The 21872-nt window shown below is 50.7% G+C and overlaps 1 protein-coding gene across 1 annotated transcript; it reads left to right on the top strand.

The window, feature by feature from the left end:
* Positions 1–7551: 7551 nt before the first annotated feature.
* RNF126 (ring finger protein 126) lies at positions 7552–21806 on the top strand. The gene is made up of 9 exons (XM_053372319.1): positions 7552–7656; positions 11666–11724; positions 12150–12213; positions 13232–13476; positions 14345–14413; positions 14536–14605; positions 16873–16966; positions 19561–19676; positions 20725–21806. The coding sequence occupies exons 1-9, from the start codon at positions 7582–7584 to the stop codon at positions 20881–20883; spliced, it is 951 nt and encodes a 316-aa protein (XP_053228294.1). The 5' UTR covers positions 7552–7581; the 3' UTR covers positions 20884–21806.
* The last annotated feature ends 66 nt before the right edge of the window (positions 21807–21872 follow it).

A 21872-nucleotide genomic window follows, 5' to 3' on the forward strand; every position in this document is an offset into this window, starting at 1 on the left:
AAGGCTTCTCCCTCCCTCTCTCTCTCTCTCTCTCTCTCTCCCTTTTTATATTTTTTAAAATGATTTTTAGAATTTGTCGCTTTCTGGGATCAAATAGCGACAACTCTCTCTCTCTCTCTCCCCCTCCCTCCCTCTCTCTCTCTCTTTCTTGGGGTTAATAATAAGGCTGTAGAACCCAGACATTTGCTTGGGAATGTTTTTAAATTTTCTGTTCAAGGCTCTAGGAATTTTAACAGGCTTTCCGACCGGCGGGTGCATCTCCTCGCTCCTATTTTCCCCAAAGCCACAATATATATCTATATATATTCCATTGGGTGCCAACCTAGTGCCCTCCGGACTTTGGGTGCCGTGCACTCTGGGAGTTGTAGCGCAACACACCCGGACGGCTCTAGATTGGCGGCGAACCCTGTAGACACTGAGCGCCCTCGTCCCCAGCGCTGCGATACCCCTTGAAACCGTTGTGGTTTCTGGGAGCTGTAGTTTTGTGCCGGGTGCTGAGCATTGTGGGGTGAGTGCCCCGTTCCCCCTCGCCAGAGCTACAGTTCCCGGGGCTCACCGGGGGAAGAGGGGTTGGTTGCTATGCCATTCTTAAGATGTTATAGAGGGGAGTTTCCTGGGTCTCCTGATGGCTCCCGGCGCCCGTAACAAAACTACAGCTCTCTTTGGGGAAAACCACGACGGTTTCCAGGGGCATTGTAGTGCATTAAACCTAGTTTGACTCTTCCAGAGCCTGTTTTGAGGCCTGCGGTCAAAGAAGTCTCCCCTGCCCTATATTTAGACGCTGGCCTAGGAACGGAAAAAGGGATATCTCTTCTCCACGAACCCCAAAGAATGCTGTCACCCAGAAAAACAAAAAACCATTTTCTGTCCACCTCGTTCCCGCTTTCGGAACGTGGCCAAAGTTTTGGAGAGCCCAACCGAGAATATCTTAAGGTGGTTTTTGTGGTTTTATTTAAGGCTGCGTTATTAAATAAAAAGCACACAACGTCCCCCTCCCCAACCTCGCGGGAACTGTAGTTTGCCTAAGGCGCTGGGAATTGTAGCGCTGCGAGCGTTTTTTCATTTAATTATTGATGTTGCTTTTAAGAAAATTATTGAGCTTGCCAATTTCTGGAATGGGAGTTCCAGCCCGAGGGGCGTTGATAGCCTTTAAATTCGGCATTCTTTTATTATTATTATTATTTTTAAATCATAATAATAAAGCTCTCTCAGATCCCATCGGGAATAGCTCTTTGCTTCCCCGCCCCTCTTTTTTCAAAACGGGCGCTCAGCAAACAGAGATGCAGATATCTGTAAATCAGATTTTATACTCCTTTGCGGAACTGCTTTGGGCAGTTTTTCGGTGCACCTCAAAACCCTTTGGAGCCGGCAACGTGGTTCTGGCTATTTCTTGCACCCTGAATACGTTGGGTCCCCACTTCCAGCGTGGTAGCAGTTAACATCCCACCCCCCCCTCTGAACTGGCCCCCATTTTCACTATTTCTCTAGGGAAGAGAGAGAGGGGCACCATTGCCGGTTCAGTCTCCCTATAGTGCATTTACGGACTTTGCAAGTGAGCCCCAGACTTGGGGCAGACTGGGCGTGTTGGATCCTGCTTACCTCCTCCTCTGAGTAGACCCACTGAAGCAAACGGGCCCAAATTGGCGGCTGATATCAGTGGGGAGAGACGGGGCAGCGACACCCCCCATCACCAAAGCCAGGTTGCATTGGGGGGCTGCGTTAAGACAGTTCTGAGAATCCACCCCCAAGCTAACCAGCCCGGAAATATATAAAAATATCTCCTGCAAGATCCCACCGCTGCCACCAATCCTTTTGTATCACAAACAGGTCCCCCCCCCTTTTTTTATTTTTTGGAAAGCTTACTAATCAAACCGTACGGGTATCGCGGATCACAAAAGTGTCTGCTTTGAATTGCGGGTTAAATGGCCTCGCACGGACCCAGGGGGTCCGTCGGCCGTGGGGCAGGTATGGATCTAGGGAGAGGAGAGGGGGCGAACTGTTCCTTCAACATCTGCCTAGTATTTTTGTTTTTTAAACTCCGTTTTCAGGTGCGTCGACCCACCTCAAACCAATCTCTCTGGTGGCTCTCTATGTGGGTCTTCCCCACGCTGACTTTCCTGCCTTCCCCACTCATGAAAATAATTTTATTTTTTAAAAAATCTACCCATTGGGCAGTCCTGCCTTCTTTCCTTTCGGGTCCTCGAGCTGCTGCGTCGAATCCTAGGCTTGAAACCCTTCCTTTCTGCCTGGAGACGCGGAGATGGGTCAAAAATCGGTTTACGAACCCGCAAATCTGGCTCTTTCGATGGAACCCGGTTAAACCACAACTGTCTGTCTTCAAACTTGGAAAGTATAGGATATACCTCTGTTATTAAGGCAGTATATGCGCCATCCCTTTAAAAAAACACCCCCTAAAATCCTGGGAATTCTAGTTTGAGGGTGTTTGGAACTATAGCACCGTCAGGGGGGTAAACTACAGTTCCCGGGGTTCCTTTATTTTTTGGGGAGGTGTTTTGGAGGGATGTTGCGTACGTTGCTTTTAACTACGATTTGAAGTCGGTTGGGTGAACCGACGCTTGTCCAAAAGAAAAAAGAGGGTTTGGGGTTCGAGGTGAAACGCAGAACCTTGTGGTTAGGCGTTTTTGCGGTCTGGGTTTGGAAGCAAAGGGTTGTAAGCCGATACAATCACCTGAATTTTAAAGGCCAGGCTTTGGGCGCTGTGCGGTGTGCACAGGACCAGTCTGATAATAATAATAATATTGTTATTTATACCCTGCCCAAATGACTGCCTCGCACACTCCCTCTGTCCTCGTGTTGATAGCTCCGCGGCTGCGAAAGGGCCGGAGTCGTCGGGACTCGAACCCAGAACCTCCGCCCGCCTTTCCCTAAAGAAGAGACCCTTCCTCTCTTACGTGCAACTCACTTTCCTTGTGGGAAGGAGGAGCTGTTGCCGGGTGGGTGGGTGTGTTGTGTGTGTGTTTGTGTGAATTTCCCCCCGCCCTAGACATATTTTTTAAAAAAGAGAGAGAGAGAAAGAAAGGGGAGTTTTTAGCGTGGGTGGGCGAGTAAGAAATTCTATATCCAAATTTATATAAATATATATAAAAGTGTGTATGTTTGTGGGTTGTTGTTTTTAAAAAGTGTGCGTGTCTCTCTCTCAAGGAACGTGGCATAATTCCTTCATTCTCAGGCCAGAAATTTTGCTTTTTAAGGGTTCGATGGCGACTCAGGGGCAACGTGGAAAATGCTATCGGGATCTTGATTGTATTCTGGGGGGGCTGCGAGGGTCAGGGGTGGGATACGGGTTTGGGTTGGGTGTACAGGAAACAAACCAAAATAAAATTAAGATTTGCTTGCGGTGATGGTGGCTGGCGGTGTGCTGGGTTCGAATTCCGACCCAGGGCTTCCCGCGTTCCCAAGAAGGGGGCGATGCTTGGGGGGGGAACCCTTTATTTTATTTTTGGAAAACCAGGGCAGACCCTGCTATCAAGAGGAACGTTTTCCGGGTTCTCGATTTCGCAAATTTTCACAAAAGAGACTCCGTTCGAGGCAAGATTCGCGGGAGCGAGATTGCAGAGGTTGGGTTTGCAGACCCCCCCAAAAACCTTTAAAAATAGCTGCAGGATTTGGGGGTTTTTGTTGTTTTTCGATTACGCCTTTCCCCCAAAAGCAAGGATTTTCCGTGCGGCCCCCAACTCGTAATCCCATTTTATGTCTAATTCGCTTGCGAAAAGCGAAAACGGGAAGACTTTAGCTGGTAGTAAAAGGATTTGTGTTACATTTGTACAAACACTGTGGGGTTTTTTGCGGGGTGGGTTCTGATTTTTTTGGGGGGGTTGCAAACTCAGAACCCCTTTTTCCTTTCTCTCTCTCTCTCTGCATATCAAGTTTTAAATAAGACGTAATTTCAGGATGTGTTTTTTCTCCCCACTTCTGGGTTTGTGTTTGTTTTTTTTTCTTCTTCAAAGGAAATAATCAAATTTGAACGAGCAGCAAAGATATGCAATCTGTACAGCGTAGGTAGATTTTTGACTCAGGAAAGAAAATAAAAATCGAAAAATAAACCACGTTCTACCTCTGAAAAACAGCAGCGGGCTGCCTTTCGTCACGGCGGAGGTATTTTTTTTGGGGGGGGGAGGTTTAAGGCAGCCTCTGCGTTTTGCGCTTTTTATTTTTCGTTTTGTTTTTTTCGTTTGTTTGTTTCGTGTGTTGTTGTTGGTTTCCTTAAGAAAGAATATCACGTTTTCGCAAAACATTCAGGTATTATTAACCTTTGTGACTTAAGAGAGAAATAAAATAATAAAAAAAAACACTGAAAAAGTTTACATTTTATAACATTATTATTACAGATTGTATTTAAACTTCAGAAATATTTAAAACGATTGTAACCTTGTAAAGTTGGAGAAATATTAAAAAAGGAAAGAGAGGAGAAAAGGAAATTCGCCCGAATGTGGTCTTGTCATCTGTGTGTGTGTGTTTTGTGTGTCTGGTTTTTTGGAAACCTATGAAGTTCCCTGATCCCGTTCACAGCGGTACCTTGGTTCCCAAACTTAATCCGTTCCGGAAATTATGTTCCAAAACCAAAGCGTTCCAAAACCAAGGCACGCTTTCCCATGGAAAGTATTGCAAAATGGATTAATCTGTCCCAGACTTTTAAAAACACAACCCCTAAAACAGCAACTGAACATGGATTTTACTGTCTGACGAGACCATCGATCCATAAAATGAAAGCAATAAACAGTGTACTGCAGTCGCACAATCAATCCGTCAGTAGCTGAACTGAGTTCTGCACAGTCACAAAAACAAAACGAAAAAGAGCCACAAAAATGCAAAATAAATAGCAAAAACAGACAGACCTCAGCATAACGCTCAAATCGGAAGCGCAACACTCAAAATGGAGCACGTCCGGCTTCCGAAAAAAGTTCGCAAACTGGAACACTTCCTTCCGGGTTTGCAGTGTTTGGGTTCCAAGTTGTTTGAGGACCAAGGCGTTTGAGAATCAAGGGACCCCTTTATATGCATTTAAAGCAGTATCACACGACTTTGAACAGCCCCCAGGCATCTGGGAATTGTAGTTGGATCAGGGTGCTGAGAGTCGATGGGAGAGCCCAGTTCTCTGGGAAGAGGGTTGTTAATTTGCTCTGGGAGTTTTAGCTCTGGGAAGGGAGAAGGGGGTTTTCACAGCACCGCCCAGCACCCTGTAAAGGTAAAGGGACCCCTGACCATTAGGTCCAGTCGTGGCCGACTCTGGGGTTGCGGCGCTCATCTCGCTTTACTGGCCGAGGGAGCCAGCGTACAGCTTCCAGGTCATGTGGCCAGCAGGACCAAGCCGCTTCTGGCGAACCAGAGCAGCGCACGGAAACGCCGTTTACCTTCCCACCGGAGTGGGACCTATTTATCTACTTGCACTTTGACGTGCTTTCGAACTGCTAGGTGGGCAGGAGCAGGGACCGAGCAACGGGAGCTCACCCCGTCATCGCGGGGATTCGAACCGCCGACCCTCCGATCGGCAAGTCCAAGAGGCTCAGTGCAGAAGAGGGGGGTGATGGTCACTATCTATCCATTTGTATTGAATGCAAAACCTGACCTTTCTCCTTCCAAAGGACAACACACAGACAAGCCCGACTTGCCCCCGAGGCTTTCCTTGACACTTTGCAAACCTGCCTCTGCAGCCTTGAGGGCTAGAAGCCTGATTTAAAGGTAAAGGGACCCCTGACCATTAGGTCCAGTCGTGACCGACTCTGGAGTTGCGGTGCTCATCTCGCTCTATAGGCTGAGGGAGCCGGCGTTCAGCTTCCGGGTTATGTGTCCATGATTATGATCTAGGAGATTATCCTATTACTTAACTGGGGAGACAGGTTTCTTTATAAGGCATAAATTAAAGGTAAAGGGACCCCGACGCTCATCTCGCTTTACTGGCCGAGGGAGCCGGCGTACAGCTTCCGGGTCATGTGGCCAGCAGGACTAAGCCGCTTCTGGCGAACCAGAGCAGCGCACGGAAACGCCTATTTATCTACTTGTACTGGCGTGCTTTCGAACTGCTAGGTTGGCAGGAGCAGGGACCAAACAATGGGAGCTCACCCCGTGACAGGGATTCGAACCACCAACCTTCTGATCGGCAAGCACTAGGCTCTGTGTTTAATCCACAGCGCTTCCCACATCCCTTTCCTCCAGGTCTAAAGGTAAAGGGACCCCTGACCATTAGGTCCAGTCATGCCCAATTCTGGGGTTGCGGCGCTCATCTTGCTTTACTGGCCGAGGGAGCCGGCGTACAGCTTCCGGTCATGTGGCCAGCAGGACTAAGCCGCTTCTGGCGAACCAGAGCAGCGCACGGAAACGCCGTTTACCTTCCCGCCGGAGCGGTACCTATTGATCTACTTGCACTTTGATGTGCTTTCGAACTGCTAGGTTGGCAGGAGCAGGGACCGAGCAGCGGGAGCTCACCCCGTCATTGTGGGGATTCGAACCGCCGACCTTCTGATCGGCAAGTCCTAGGCTCTGTGGTTTAACCCACAGCACCACCCGTTCCCCTATGGAAAAGGTAAAGGACCCCTGGACGATTAAGTCCAGTCAAAGGCGACTCTGGGGTTGCGGCGCTCATCTCGCTTTCAGGCCGAGGGAGCTGGCCTTTGTCTGCTTTCCGGGTCATGTGGCCGGCAGGACTAAACCGCTTCTGGCGCATGACGGAAACCAGAGCAGCGCACGGAAATGCCATTTACCTTCCCGATGCAGTGGTACCCACTTATCTACTTGCACTGGTGTGCTTTCTTTTTTGAATTTAATTTTAATTCTTTGCTGATGAAAAATGTACATCATGATGTGCTATCTCTTTACATATGAAGAAAAAAGGAAATTATGTAGGGAATAGAAAATTTGTAAAGGAACAAAAAAGCGGAAAAGAAAAAATAAAGATACGAAATAAAAAAATTTCAAAGGGGAAAAGAAAAGAACATTATTTACACAATGAGAGGCAGTATTTCAATAATAATAATAATTGAAAATTTGGACACAAATTTTAGTCCTTTTATTTTATTTCTTTTATTTTTAGTCCTTTTATTTTATTTCTTTTATTTTTAGTCCTTTTATTTCTATTTCTATTTTATTTTATTTCTTTTATTTTACTTTTAGTTTAGTCCTTTTATTTCTTCTGTTTGTTGACCTGTTATATATATATCTTATTTTGAAGGGGGGGGAATGACGTTTCTGAGTTTTTTTCAAGGAAATCTGCCCCAAATCTACACTTCCGGCAAGGGGTTGCCACCCGTCCGGATATCTCCGGGCGGAGTCCGGGAAGTTCCGGACGCGCAGGCCCATCTGCGCATGTCTATGGCTAACCCTCGCTTCGAGAGGAATCCATCAATCTCCCCTCACACACACACACAGGAAATCCCGCCTCCGCGGCCGGAAGCGGCCGCTCTAGGACAACGCGCTCAGTGTTGACGGAGGAGGAAGTGCTGCGCGCGCCTTGCCGCTCGATGCTTTCTGGCCCTTGCGGGCCGCCGTCGTCATGGTCCCGGCGCGGTGACGTCGTGGGCGCGTCGTGGGCGGGGCTTGGCCTCCCGTCAGGGAGGAGGGGACAAGATGGCGGAGGCTTCGCCGCAGCCGGGACGCTACTTCTGCCACTGCTGCTCGGCCGAGATCGCCCCGCGCTTGCCGGTGAGTCCCGGGGGCCGTTGGCGGGCGGTCCCCCTTCCGCTCCGGGGCCGGAGGACCCGCCGCTCCGCAACGCCCGGCGGGGGAGGCCGGTAGACTGCGCTGCCGGGGGGAGGCTCCACTACGGGAGGAGGGCGCCTGGGCCTTCGGGGCGGGAGGCGGGGGGGGTTTCTCCCCCCCACACAATAAAGAGGGGAGGGGTAGACTGCCCCTTCCCCTGGAGGCTCCACTGCTGGGCGTTGCTTCGTCCCATTTATATAAGTCCTTTGGGGGGGAGGCGGGGGGGTTCTCCCCCCAAGGCCCCCCCAATTAAGAGGAGGGGAGGGGTAGACTGCTCTTTGCCCTGGAGGCTCCACTGCTGGACGTCCCTTCCTTCTCCCCTTATATAAGTCCTTTGGGGGGGAGGCGGGGGGGGGGTTTCTCCCCCCAAGGCCCCCCAATTAAGAAGAGGGGAGGGGTAGACTGCCCCTTCCCCTGGAGGCTCCACTGCTGGGCGTCGCTTCGTCCCATTTATGAGAGTCCTTTGGGGGGGAGGCGGGGGGGTTTTCTCCCCCAAGGCCCCCCCAATTAAGAAGAGGGGAAGGGTAGACTGCTCTTTGCCCTGGAGGCTCCACTGCCAGGCGTTGCTTCCTTCTTCCCTTATGTAAGTCCTTTGGGGGAGGAGGCGGGGGGGTTTTCAGTGTTTCATGTTTGCAGTGGAGGGTTTTGCCCATCAAGGTAAAGATGGGTTGGGTGGAGAGGTGTTGACCCCCCTTCTCTCCCTCTTTTTTGGGGGGGGGTATTTTGGGGGGGTGTAGACTGCTCTCCCACCTGGAGGCTCCACTACTGGAGAATGGCGCCTGAGCCTTCTTGGGGGGGTGGGGAGGGAGGGGGATGAGACGGGGGGTTTCTCCCCCAAGGCCCCCCCAATTAAGAGGAGGGGACTGCGCTTTGCCCTGGAGGCTCCACTGTTGGGCGTCGCTTCCTTCTCCCCTTATATAAGTCCTTTTTTGGGGGGGGTGTTTTTTGGGGGGGAGCATGTTTGCAGTGGAGGGCTTTGCCCATCAAGGTAGGTAGGTGACTTGTCATTTTTTTTAATTGGGGGCAGGAAAGTGTAGGCTCCCCTCCCTTCCCGTCCCCCTCCAGATGCCACTGCCAGGCATTGCTTCCTTCTCCCCCCAATTAAGGGTTTTCTCCCCCCCAAATAAGGGGGAGGCCCCCCTCAATTAAGAGGAGGGGAGGGGTAGACTGCTCTTTGCCCTGGAGGCTCCACTCCTCCCCTTGTATAAGTCTTGGGGGGGGCATGTTTGCAGTGGAGGGTTTTGCCCATCAAGGTAAAGAAGGTGTTGCCCTCCCCCCTTCTCTCTCCCTTTTTGGGGGGGCAAGGGGGTAGACTGCACTTCCACCTGCAGGCTCCATTGCCAGGCTTTGCTTCCTCCCACTTAAGTCCTTTTTTGGGGGGTGGCCTGTTTGCAGCGGAGGCTTTTGCCCATCAAAGTAAAGATGGGTTGGGTGGGGAGGTGTTGCCCTCCCCCTTCTCTCCCTCTTTTTTTTGTGGGAGGGGGGTAGACTGTTCTCCCACCTGGAGGCTCCACTGCCAGGCATTGCTTCCTTCTCCCCTTATATAAGTCCTTTGGGGGGGCATGTTTGCAGCAGAGGCTTTTCCCCATCAAGATAAAGATGGGTTGAGTGGGGAGGTGTTGCCCTCCCCCCTTGTCTCCTCTTTTTTTTGGGGGGGGGGTAGACTGCTCTTTGCCCTGGAGGCTCCACTGCTGGATGTTGCTTCCTCCCATTTATATAAGTCCTTTCTTGCAGGGGGTGTTTTGGGCCTGTTTGCAACGGAGGGTTTTGCCCCCTTGCTTTGGTAAACGGGGGGGGGGTCTCCTCTAAAAGTGGTGGAGTTGTGTCCGTCGTTGGGGGCACCCATCCCAGTTGCTGGCCAAGGGGGGGTCTCCCTCCCGTCTCCTCCAAATGCAAGCCTTGCCGCTGTATGTGGGTTGGCTGGGTTGGGGGTGTTGAACCCCCACCTCTCTTCTCCCCTCTTCCCCCCCCAGTTTGTCAAGCGAGGGTAGACTTCTCTTTCCCAAGGAGGTTCCACTTAATTAAGGGGATTTATTATACACCAGGCCACCTATCGGGAATCCTGTCTGGCCTACTGTTTTTAAGTTGCATTTCAATCAATTGTTTTTATACTTGAGCCCAGTCTTGGCTGGGGAGGGCAGGGTATAAATACAATTTATTATTATTTATTAATACGAGCAGCGCCAGAAAGGAACAGCTTCCCCTCGTCGCCTGCCAGCAGCTGGTATCCAGGGATAGACTATGCTGGAACACAGAGGTTCCATTCTGCGTTTGCAGATGAAATCGACTCAGTCAGCATGACTTCGATCTTTTCCTGTTTTCTCTTTCGCTATCTCTTTCTCGGCCTTGCTCGCCCATGTGTCTTTCCTCAACTGCTGGCTGAATCGAAGAATCGTGGACGTTTTATTATTTTCTCCCTCCCCCAAAAAACCCCTGGCAGTTGTGCATGGAGCTGTGGCTGTGCCGAAATATATTTATTTTCGCAGAATTAGAACGGGAACTCTGGAAAGGTTCCAGCCGGTCGTCCTGTCCCAAGCCGCTTTGCAACACATTTTATTTATTTTGAAAAAGTGCAGGCAGTTTGATCGAACGGTACCCAAGTGACCAATGTTGAACTGGGGAACTGGCGTTTCCGTGCGCTGCTCTGGTTCGCCAGAAGCGGCTCAGTCCTGCTGGCCACATGACCCGGAAGCTGTACGCCGGCTCCCTCGGCCAATAAAGCGAGATGAGCGTCGCAACCCCAGAGTCGGTCACGACTGGACCTAATGGTCAGGGGTCCCTTTACCTTATACAGTCAAACCTCGGTTGTCGAACGTAATCCTGTTCAGCTTCCGAAACGTTCAACAACCGAGGCGCGGCTTCTGGTTGGTCGCAGGAGCTTCCTGCACTCAGCGGAAGCAAAAAAAGTACAGCACGCTGAAATACAAAATGCAAAAATGAAAGAGAAAATAACAGAGAGCCCCAGGCAGACATAGCCTGTCTCTGGAGCAAACGGCTTTGAAGAATACAGATAGTGGGAAAACGACTTCTGCCTTCGAGTAGACCTGAGAACCTTTTAAACATGAGGATGTAGCAGAATGGTGATTCCGTACTTTGTAAAACTTCATTCCCAGACCAAAAGGTTGGGAGATAAATGCCATAGAGGAGCTGTTTTTCTTACCTGCTAAATAGAGACATCGGGCGGTAATTTGGCACCCAAACATCTTCCATGTGGTCACAATTGGACCTGCGCCAGTATATTAGGGGGTGGCTGGGCTACGGAGGGAGTGGGCCTCGCAGGGTTCTTTGGGAATGACGAGGCCTTGTGCGAAACGCCAACGATTCGCCATATATAGCCTGGTCTGGAATTCCGAAATCGACACCGCCATGTCGATTTTGAACCAGTTTCGGGACGATTTGCCGATACATCGCCCAGCCCTCCACCCCATCGTCCAGCCCGGACACCGGGGTCCAGCTCCGAGGGCCTTCTGGCGGTTCCCTCCCTGCAAGAAGCGAGGTTACAGGGAACCAGGCGGAGGGCCTTCTCGGTGGTGGCACCCTCCGTTCAGATGTCGAGGAAATAAACAACTACCTGACTTTTAGAAGATATCTGAAGGCAGCCCTGTTTAGGGAAGCTTTTAACGTTTGGAGTTTTATTGTATTTTTTATATTTTGTTGGAAGCCGCCCAGGGTGGCTGGGGAAACCCAGCCAGATGGGCAGGGTATAAATAAATAGTATTATTATTAGTAATATTACTGCTGTAAGCATTTGCAAGGAATCTTCTTGCAAAAGGAAGAAGGTGCTCACCCCTTTAAAGGGACAAGCCTTGGTCACGGCAAACATCAATTCTTAAATGCGGGTTACATCTTGCAAGTGCCCCATCTTTCTCTGGGTGCGAGAGAGTCCCAATTGCGTGCATTTATTGTTGTTGTGGTTTCACAAACTAATTTGGACTGTTTTTTCCCCCTGCAGGACTACATCTGCCCGCGGTGCGAATCTGGCTTTATCGAAGAGTTGCCGGAAGAACCTAGGTAAAGCCCAACTCTCTGATTCGGGACAAAATGAGATTTTGCCGGTTTGCAGTTTTTGGTCCGGGGCAGAGTCCCCTTTTCGGGCTTTGGGGGCCGCATTCTGGCAGCGGGCAGCAGTCAGACCCCCCAGATGGCCACAGCTTGCGGGCAAAAGCCGGCCTGGAGGGACAAGGAAGAGGAACGACAAGTCCTTAATTAATTCCCCCACTGTTGTCAAGCATAGACCAGTCGCGGATTGAAGGGCACAGGCTCTCCGCAAGTTTCTAGCCCACATTAAGGAATTGGCAGCCTTGAGAGAGAGAGAAAAAAAACCAGACTTGTTCAGAGTTTCTCCTGGCTTAGAGGTGTATTTTTTTAGCAAGTGTCCACGCTGATTTCTTGCCTGCTTGCCTTCAGCTCGCTCTTCTATCTCGAAATCTTTTCAGGAATGTCGAAAATGGATCCAACTCTTCAGCGTCGACCAGCGAGCAGAGCAGGCACCCGTTCGAGGTGAGGCGCCGAGCGTGGCAGGTCGATTCTGCACCGTCGTGTTTTTGCCAGAATTTGGAAGCTGGGAGAGAAAGGATGGAGTTGGGCTGCTGGCGAAATCGCCGCTTGCCTTTGGACGAGTCGGGGGTCGTTTCCAGGCGACTAGCTTTGCCCGGCAGATATTATCTTTGGCTGGAAGTGGAGGCCTCTGTCTGATCTTTTTTGTGAACCGCCCTGAGATCTCCAGGTATAGGGCTGTAAAGGTAAAGAGACCCCTGACCATTAGGTCCAGTCATGACCGACTCTGGGGTTGCGGCGCTCATCTCGCTTTATTGGCCAAGGGAGTCGGCGTACAGCTTCCGGGTCATGTGGCCAGCAGGACTAAGCCGCTTCTGGCGAACCAGAGCAGCGCACGGAAACGCCGTTTACCTTCCCGCCGGAGCGGTACCTATTTATCTACTTGCACTTTGACGTGCTTTCGAACTGCTAGGTTGGCAGGAGCAGGGACTGAGGAACGGGAGCTCACCCCGTCACGGGGATTCGAACCGCTGATCTTCTGATCGGCAAGTCCTAGGCACTGGTTTAACCCACAGCGCCACCCGTGTCCCTTATAGGGCTGTATATACCGTATTTTTCGCTCTATAAGAAGCACCAGACGCGCCTAGTTTTTGGAGGAGGAAAACAAGAAAAAAAATATTCTGAATCTCAGAAGCCAGAACAGCAAGAGGGATCGCTGCGCAGTGAAAGCAGCAATCCCTTTTGCTGTTCTGGCTTCTGGGATAGCTGCGCAGCCTGCATTTGTTCCATAAGACGCACACACATTTCCCCTTACTTTTTAGGAGGGAAAAAGTGAGTCTTATAGAGCAAAAAATACGGTAAATTCAATAAATGAATGAATGAATGAGGGCAGCGTACCTTTCTGGGGTGGGGCATCCCAGCGGTGGGCGGGGCCAGAGGCAGGAGTAGGCGGGGCTAGAACCTCGCACCCGTACACAAGGCGTCTTCACAACGCCCCTGACCCTCTCCCCTTCCGCTCCAGAACGCCGACCAGCACTTATTCACCCTGCCCCAGGGCTACGGGCAGTTCGCCTTTGGCATCATCGACGACACCTTTGAGTTCCCGGCCTTCGGGTCCAATGCTCAGCCGGAGGACAACCGGGACGCGGAGAACCGGCGCGAGAGGGAACACCAGTCCCGGCACAGATACGGCACCAGGCAGCCCCGGGCGCGGTTCACGGCGCGGAGAGCCGCCGGCAGGCACGAAGGCGTCCCCACGCTGGAAGGGTGAGAGGACGCGACTCCGCCATAGCTGTCAAGCGTCCCTTATTTGGTGGGACAGTCCCTTATCCCAGCGCCGTGTCCCGCTGCTGTCCCTTATTGATGATGTCCCTTCAATTTCCCGGGTTTCAAAGGAAGCAGCTCCTCTCCCTCCCTCCCTGCCGGCCAGGGAGGAGGGAGGCTCCAACTGGGTTGGTTGGCTGCCCAGCCCGCCCCCCTCCGGCCTCCTCTCACCAGCCTCGGCCCCTGGGAGCCCCTCCCCACTGGGACTGGTGGGCGCCTCGGGCCCTTCCGCCGCCATCCTCCTTGCCGCCCCCGAACTGAGCGTCTCTGCCTGGGGCCTCCCCTCTGCCTGTCACCGCTGCTCCCGCTGTGCCGCCGAAGGAGCCGGATGAGATGGGCAGCCTGGTGCGGCCGATGAATTGCTGAGGAGCCTTGAGAGGAGAGCAAGGGCAACCATAGAGAAAGCAGTTCAGAGAGAGGAGGAGGAGGAGGCACGGGCAGGTGTTCCAAGGGCTACAAGGGAAGGACCGCAAGCGCTTCTCCCATAGATTTGTAGTGGTAGACTAGCATAGATGGTCTGATCTGCGGGTTTACTTCGGGCGCTATTTCCCCCCCCCCTTCCTCCCGCCCCGCCTGATGGAACTGAGAGCTGCAGATGGAGCACGAGAGAAAAGATACAGAACTGCAGCAGCGTCTTCGTTTTGCGCGAGAACAGCTGGAGGGCCGAGTCGGGGGGTGCCTGCCATAGAGGCACAATGGTCAGGATCGGTGCTGGATCGGAGTCCCAAAGCGTTGAGGAGCGGCGTTTGTGAGTTTTCCTCTTTCTCCCGGCTCACTTTTCCTTCTCTCCGCCTCCCTCCTCTTTGTGCAGAATCATCCAGCAGCTGGTTAACGGCATCATCGCCCCCACCACCATACCGAACCTCGGAGTGGGGCCTTGGTGAGTTCACGACGCCCCCACCCCGTCCTTTTCCCCAGAGGCCTCCTGGTCCCAGCGGCAATCTTAACCCTTCCTCTCTGCTTCTCCCCCCCCAAACCCCATTTATCGTTACGTTCCTGAAGGGGAGTCCTGCATTCGAATCCGATGGACTACGCCTGGGGAGCTAACGGCTTGGACGCCATTATTACCCAGGTAAAACCTCTCCGCCCTTCCGGGGGGAACCTGCCTTTGTTCGTTGGTTTCTGCGTCGCTTCCATCTTCTGCGGAGAGGCTGCCCGCATTTCCAAAAATAAAATAAAAACTACCGTATTTTTTGCTCTATAAGACTCACTTTTCCCCTCCTAAAAAGTAAGGGGAAATGTGTGTGCGTCTTATGGAGCGAATGCAGGCTGCGCAGCTATCCCAGAAGCCAGAACAGCAAGAGGGATTGCTGCTTTCACTGCGCAGCGATCCCTCTTGCTGTTCTGGCTTCTGAGATTCAGAATATTTTTTTTCTTGTTTTCCTCCTCCAAAAACTAGGCGCGTCTCGTGGTCTGGTGCGTCTTATAGAGCGAAAAATACGGTAGCTAGCCCACCAAAAAGCCCAGGTTAAATAAAGCCTTCATGTACAGAAGCACGCTGCCATTGAATCTCAGCTTCTCAGGCCTAAAAGTGGGGGAAGGTTGATAGCCATAGACCGCCTCTGTCCGCATGAACCGACCCAGACCCGTAGACCAGGTGGCTGGGAGGTCGCCTGTTCTGGATGGGGTCACACTTCCCCTGAAGGAGCAGGTTCGTAGCTTGGGGGTCCTCCTGGATCCTTTGCTGTCGCTGGAGGCTCAGGTGGCCTCAGTGGGCCGGAGCACCTTCCATCATCTTCGGCTGGTGGCCCAGCTACGCTCCTGTCTGGACAGGGATGTCCTGTTGTCTGTGCTCTGGTAACCTCAAGGTTAGATTACTGCAGTGCGTTCTACATAGGGCTGCCTCTGAAGACAGTTCGGAAACTTCAACCGGTGCAGAATTCAGCTGCCAGGTCGCTCACCGGACGGCAAGACGGTTTGAGCCTATTGCACCGATCCCGGTCCGACTGCACTGGCTACTGATCAGTTTCCGGGCCCAATTCAAAGTGCTGGTTTTGACCTATAAAGCCTTAAATGGCTCAGGACCGCAATACCTCTTTCCATATGAACCTACCCGGACCCCGAGATCATCTTCTGAGGCCCTCCTTCGTGTGCCGCCTCCTCGAGAGGCCCAGAGGGTGGCAACACGAGAGCGGGGCCTTCTCTGCAGTGGCTCCCCGTTTGTGGGAACGCTCTCCCCAGGGAATCTCACCCGGCGCCTTCATTAGACACCAGGCAAAAACATTCCTCTTCCACTAGGTCTTCAGCTAATTGACACCCTATATCCTTTTAAATGTGTTTCTGGGAGTGGGAAATGATTGCTTTGTTTCTGTTCTTGTTTTTATTACGTATTTTGTGTTTTTTTATATTGTAGGTTTGGTATTCCCTGTTTAGGGAAGCTTTTAATGTTTGGACTACTGTATTTTAATATTTTGTTGGAAGGCGCCCAGAGTGGCTGGGGAAACCCAGCCAGGTGGGCGGAGTATAAATAAATTATTATTATTATTATTATTATTATTATTATTATTATTATTATTTATTAGAGGTTACAGTCAGAGGGTGTTTTTGGTTGTTGTGCCCTGTGGAACGCCCTCCCAGCAGATGTCAAGGAGATAAACAACGATCTGACTTTTAGAAGACATCTGAAGGCAGCCCGGTTTAGGGAAGCTTTTAATGTCTGATGTTTTATCGTGTTTTTAATATTCTGTCGGGAGCCGCCCAGAGTGGCTGGGGAGGCCCAGTCAGATGGGTGGGGTACAAGTAATAAATTATTATTGTTAGTATCTGGAATCCGCACCCCTTCGCAACAAGGCGAGGACTCGAAGCATCTTTTTAAAAAATATATATATATATATTAATTTTTAGCATACAAAATTTTTAAGACATACCACACACATTATTATACATATATCCTTGTTTGGACTTCAGCATCTCTGATAGCCTTCCGTCTTGATTATTTATCCTGCAATTCTTAACTTAATATTGCCTTTACATTTTCTCTACAAATCATTTCTTCCTTTCTATTTTTACAACATTTCTTAAATTACTCACAGAACTTCTTGTAGTCCTACAAACGTAATTTGACCATCGCAAATACTTTTCAGATACTCAGTAAATTTAGTCCAGCCTTCGGTAAACCTCTGGTCCTGCCGCTCTCGGATCTTTCCTGTTAGATAAGCTAATTCTGCGTAGTATTCTGTCGGGAGCTGCCCAGAGTGGCTGGGGAGGCCCAGCCAGATGGGCGGGGTACAAATAATAAGTTATTATTGTTATTATCTAGAATCCCCACCCCTTCGCAACAAGGCGAGGTCTCGAAGCATCTTGGGGCTTTTGCCTCACTCTCTCCCTGTTCTCTTCCAGCTACTGAATCAGTTCGAGAACACAGGGCCTCCTCCGGCAGACAAGGAGAAAATCCAAGCGCTCCCCACAATCCACATCACAGAGGAACACGTAGGTGAGTCGCTTTTTTCTTCCCCATTTCTTTTCTCCTCTCACTCCCTCCCCCCCAAAAATATACCGTATTTTTCGCTCCATACGATGCACTTTTTTCCCCTCCTAAAAAGTAAGGGGAAATGTCTGTGCGTCTTACGGAGCGAATGTGTGGTCGATCGCTGGCTCCCTTGCCCAGGCCTCCATTGCTGAATGTTCTGCAGGCGGAGGCTGTTTGTCTCCCCAGCGACATGTGACTGGCTGATTAGATTATCTGCCTGGGAAGAAGCTGCTGAACTGTGAGCTGAACCCCATAAAAACAGGATTTTTCCCCTTTGGAAAGTAAGCTCAACAACTTTGAGCCGAACCTCAAAAAAAGGGGCTTTTCCCCTTTGCAAAAGAAGCTGCACAACTGTGAGCTGATATTCAAAAAAAGGGGGGGTGCTTTTCCCCCTTTGCAAAAGAAGGCTCTTTTGCAAAAAAAAAGGGGGGGCTTTCCCCCTTTCCTCCTCTAAAAACTAGGTGCGTCTTATGGAGCGAAAAATACTGTAACATCTCATGGCATCGCTTGTTTTTATGCTTGATGATTTCTCTCTTCTGCCCTTTGAGATGATAGATAGATGATAGATAGATGATAGATAGATAGATAGATAGATAGATAGATAGATAGATAGATAGATGATAGATAGATACTGTAGATAGATAGATACTGTAGATAGATAGATGATAGATAGATAGATACTGTAGATAGATAGATAGATAGATAGATAGATAGATAGATAGATACTGTAGATAGATAGATAGATGTTGTTGTTGTTGAGTCGTTTAGTTGTGTCCGCCTCTTCATGACCCCCTGGACCAGAGCACGCCAGGCCCTCCTGTCTTCCACTGCCTCCCACAGTTTGGTCAAACTCATGCTGGTAGCTTCAAGAACACTGTCCCACCATCTCGTCCTCTGTCGTCCCCTTCTCCTTGTGCCCTCCATCTTTCCCAACATCAGGGTCTTTTCCAGGGAGTCTTCTCTTCTCATGAGGTGGCCAAAGTCTTGGAGCCTCAGCTTCAGGATCTGTCCTTCCAGTGAGCACTCAGGGCTGATTTCCTTCAGAATGGAGAGGTTGGATCTTCTTGCAGTCCATGGGACTCTCAAGAGTCTCCTCCAGCACCATAATTCAAAAGCACCCATTCTTCGGCGATAGATAGATAGATAGATAGATAGATAGATAGATATGGCATTTGTAACTTCAGACAGGGTCAACATGGGGGCATCCTTTGGGGTGGGGTGAAAAAGGGAATAGCAGAGCTAGTTTCTGCACAAAAACAGACTCGCACCCGCCTTTCTAAACCCTCTATCCAGACGAGCTGGCAGCACGGTCAGAGGTCAAGGACCAGGGTTGAAACGTTGGTTGTGCAAACGATGCGATCGGTGCCGGATTTACGTATAAGCTAAACAAGCTCTAGCTTAGGGCCCCACTCTCTTGGGGGCCCCCCCGAAATTTAAAGGGAAAAAAGTCTGGATGTACATTTCCAAAATATAAGATTAAAAACAAAATAAAACCTACATACAACAACAGTGTTTTGTGTTGTGTAGGCCCCGCCTGCTCGCCTGCTCCTGAAAACAGGCATAGGCAAACTGGCCCTCCAGATGTTGTGGACTACAATTCCCATCATCCCTAGCTAACAGGACCAGTGGTCAGGGATGATGGGAATTGTAGTCCACAACATCTGGAGGGCCAGAGTTCGCCCATGCCTGCCCTAAAATATCACTGGTTTGCTCATTTCCATATATAGGGTGCCTACATTCTGTATGTGCAAATGGCTTGAGATACCTATTAGGTCCATAAATTACCTATAGCATATATTCAGCACAAAAAAACAGTGACGGTTTGTTGTGCTCAAAGGACAGCTGGACATATAAAGGGCCCCATTACCTTCAGTAGCTTAGGGCCTCATCAAACCTAAATCTGATCCTGGATGCGATTGTACCGTATATAAAAAGGTAAAGGGACCCCTGACCATTAGGTCCAGTCGTGGCCGACTCTGGGGTTGCGGCGCTCATCTCGCTTTACTGGCCGAGGGAGCTGGCGAACAGCTTCCGGGTCATGTGGCCAGGAGGACTAAGACGAACCAGAGCAGCACACAGAAACGCCGTTTACCTTCCTGCCGGAGCGGTACATATTTATCTACTTACACTTTGACGTGCTTTCGAACTGCTACGTGGGCAGGAGCAGGGAGCAAGCAACGGGAGCTCACCACGTCATTGCGGGGATTTGAACCGCCAACCTTCTGATCAGCAAGTCCTAGGCTCTGTGGTTTAACCGACATTGCCACCCGCGTCCCTGTACCGTATATAACTCCAGTTAAATTCAAGTAAATCCGTGGTGGGGGCCAGAGAGCGTTTCACTTGACTGTTGTGGAAGTTCCAGGGGAACGGGACTGTAAATATTTTTTAAGGATCCGAAATCTCCCAGCCCACGTGGAAGGAAAAGTGTGACCACAACCGCACAAAACGTCGTTGCTTCTTTCCCCAGGTTTTCTCCCTCCCCTTTATTTATTTATTTGTTTATTTATTGCAACGCGGGCTGGTAAATCAACCCAAGCTTCCTTGTTCTGCAATCTCAGGTTCCGGTCTGGAGTGTCCCGTCTGTAAGGAAGATTACGAAGCAGGCGAGAGCGTCCGGCAGTTGCCCTGTAATCACTTGTTTCACGACGGCTGCATAGTTCCATGGCTGGAACAGGTGAGTTGCGAAGAGAGAGAATTTCAATACAGTGGTACCTTGGTTCTCAAACTTAATCCGTTCCGGAAGTCCGTTCGAAAACCAAAGCGTTCCAAAACCAAGGCGCACTGCTTTCCCATAGAAAGTCACGCAAAACGGATTATTCCGTTCCGGACTTTCAAAAACAACCCCTAAAACAGCAATTTTACATGAGTTTTACTATCTAAAGAGACCATTGCTCCATAAAGCAAAAGCGAGAATCAATGCACTGTGCTATAAAATAAACAAGACAAAATTAAAACTAGCTTTTTCCCTTACCTGCACTGATGATGGTCAAGTGTGGGGTCCAGTTCCGAGGGCCTTCTGGCAGTTCCCTCACTGCAAGAAGCGAGGTTACAGGGAACCAGGCAGAGGGCCTTCTTGGTGGTGGCATCCGACCTGTGGAACACCCTCCCATCAAATGTCAAGGAAATAAGCAGCTATCTTATTTTTAAAAGACATCTGAAGACAGCCCTGTTTAGGGAAGTTCTTAATATTTGATGCCGTATTATTTTTAACACTCGATTGGAAGCCATCCAGAGTGGCTGGGGAAACTCAGCCAGATGGGCGGGGTAAAAAAAAGACCCCTGACCATTAGGTCCAATCGTGACCGACTCTGGGGTTGCGGCACTCATCTCGCTTTCCTGGCCGAGGGAGTCGGCGTACAGCTTCCGGGTCATGTGGCCAGCAGGACTAAGCCGCTTCTGGCGAACCAGAGCTGCGCACGGAAACGCCGTTTACCTTCCCGCCAGAGCGGTACCTATTTATCTCCTTGCACTTTGACATGCTTTCGAACTGCTAGGTTGGCAGGAGCAGGGACCGAGCAACGGGAGCTCACCCCGTCATTGCGGGGATTCGAACCGCCGACCTTCTGATCGGCAAGCCCTAGGCTCTGTGGTTTAACCCATTGGGCGGGGTATAAATAATAAATTATTATTATTAAAGTCAAGCGCCAGTGTTAGAAATTAGACTGGGCATCTACGGAACCGATGGCCCGTCTCAATTTCTCCTTTTCCGCGTTTCGTTCCAGCACGACACCTGCCCCGTCTGCCGGAAGAGCCTCAGCGGCCAGAACACAGCCACCAACCCCCCGGGACTCTCGGCGATGAACTTCGCCTCCTCGTCTTCCTCCTCCTCCTCCTCTTCCTCTAGCTCGCCGAGTAACGAGAACGCGGCGAACAACTCGTGAGAGCGGAACGGCGGGGCGGGAGGTTGCCGGGGGGGGGGGCCGGGTCGGAAAACGAAACACACCTTTTCGAACGCAAGCAAAAAACGAAACAAAAACGTCGCTGCTCTCGCGCCCCTTTTGTCGCCTTCCTCCCCACCTGGCGAAACTGGGGGGGGGTGGGCGGGTGTCTGTGGACGGGTGGGAATGGGAGAGGAACACCCCCCCCAGCCCTGGAACACAGAGCAAAGGGGGCAGGATGTGGGGCAGGGGAAGCAGAACGCGACACCCCCCCCACCGACACATTTCCCCCGTGAACCGCGATGACACCGAGGTCCTTCGCACACACACACAAACACACCCTTGTTTCTTCGCCCCCGCAAGGGTGTTTTGGGCGCTCTCCCGTTTTGTTTCCTCCGGGGTGGGTGCGGGGGGTACAAGGGAAGCCCACCCTTTTTAAAAAAACCGCGGACTCTTTGAGGAAAAACCCGGCAAAGGAACGTGGAAGCACTGAAGTGAGACTTTTTGGGGTTTTCTCCTTTTTTTTTGAGCGGAAATCGTTTCTGTTAGTAGCTTGGTTTGTTTTTTTAAAAAGCATTTTGACCATCTTTTTTTGGGGGGGTCTCTTTTCAGTTCCTTAGCCCCTTTTGACGTTCCCTCTTCCCTCCCGTCCCAACCTAATGGATTTTTCTACTTCCTAGCTAGGAGAAGGAAAACCAGCCAAGGAAGGGAATTTTTTTTTTGGGGGGGGGGACAGGTTATGTGCGAAAAGCATACCCTAACGACCGGACCCACATTTTCAGGCTCGTTAGTTTCCTCTCCTGTTTTAACACCACCCTTTCCCTCCCCCCTTTTTTTTCTTTTTTGGGCAGCCCGGCGTCGAGAAAGGGGTTTTTATAATGTTAAATTATTACTGCTGTTGAAATAAACGGACATTTCAGCTCGGATCCTGTACACGCATGTTTGGGTTCGTTCCCGCATCTTCGAGTTATAAACGCCTGATTCGAAACGGT

This window comes from Podarcis raffonei, chromosome 18, assembly GCF_027172205.1.
Source record: "Podarcis raffonei isolate rPodRaf1 chromosome 18, rPodRaf1.pri, whole genome shotgun sequence".
NCBI classification, from domain to species: Eukaryota; Metazoa; Chordata; class Lepidosauria; order Squamata; family Lacertidae; genus Podarcis; species Podarcis raffonei.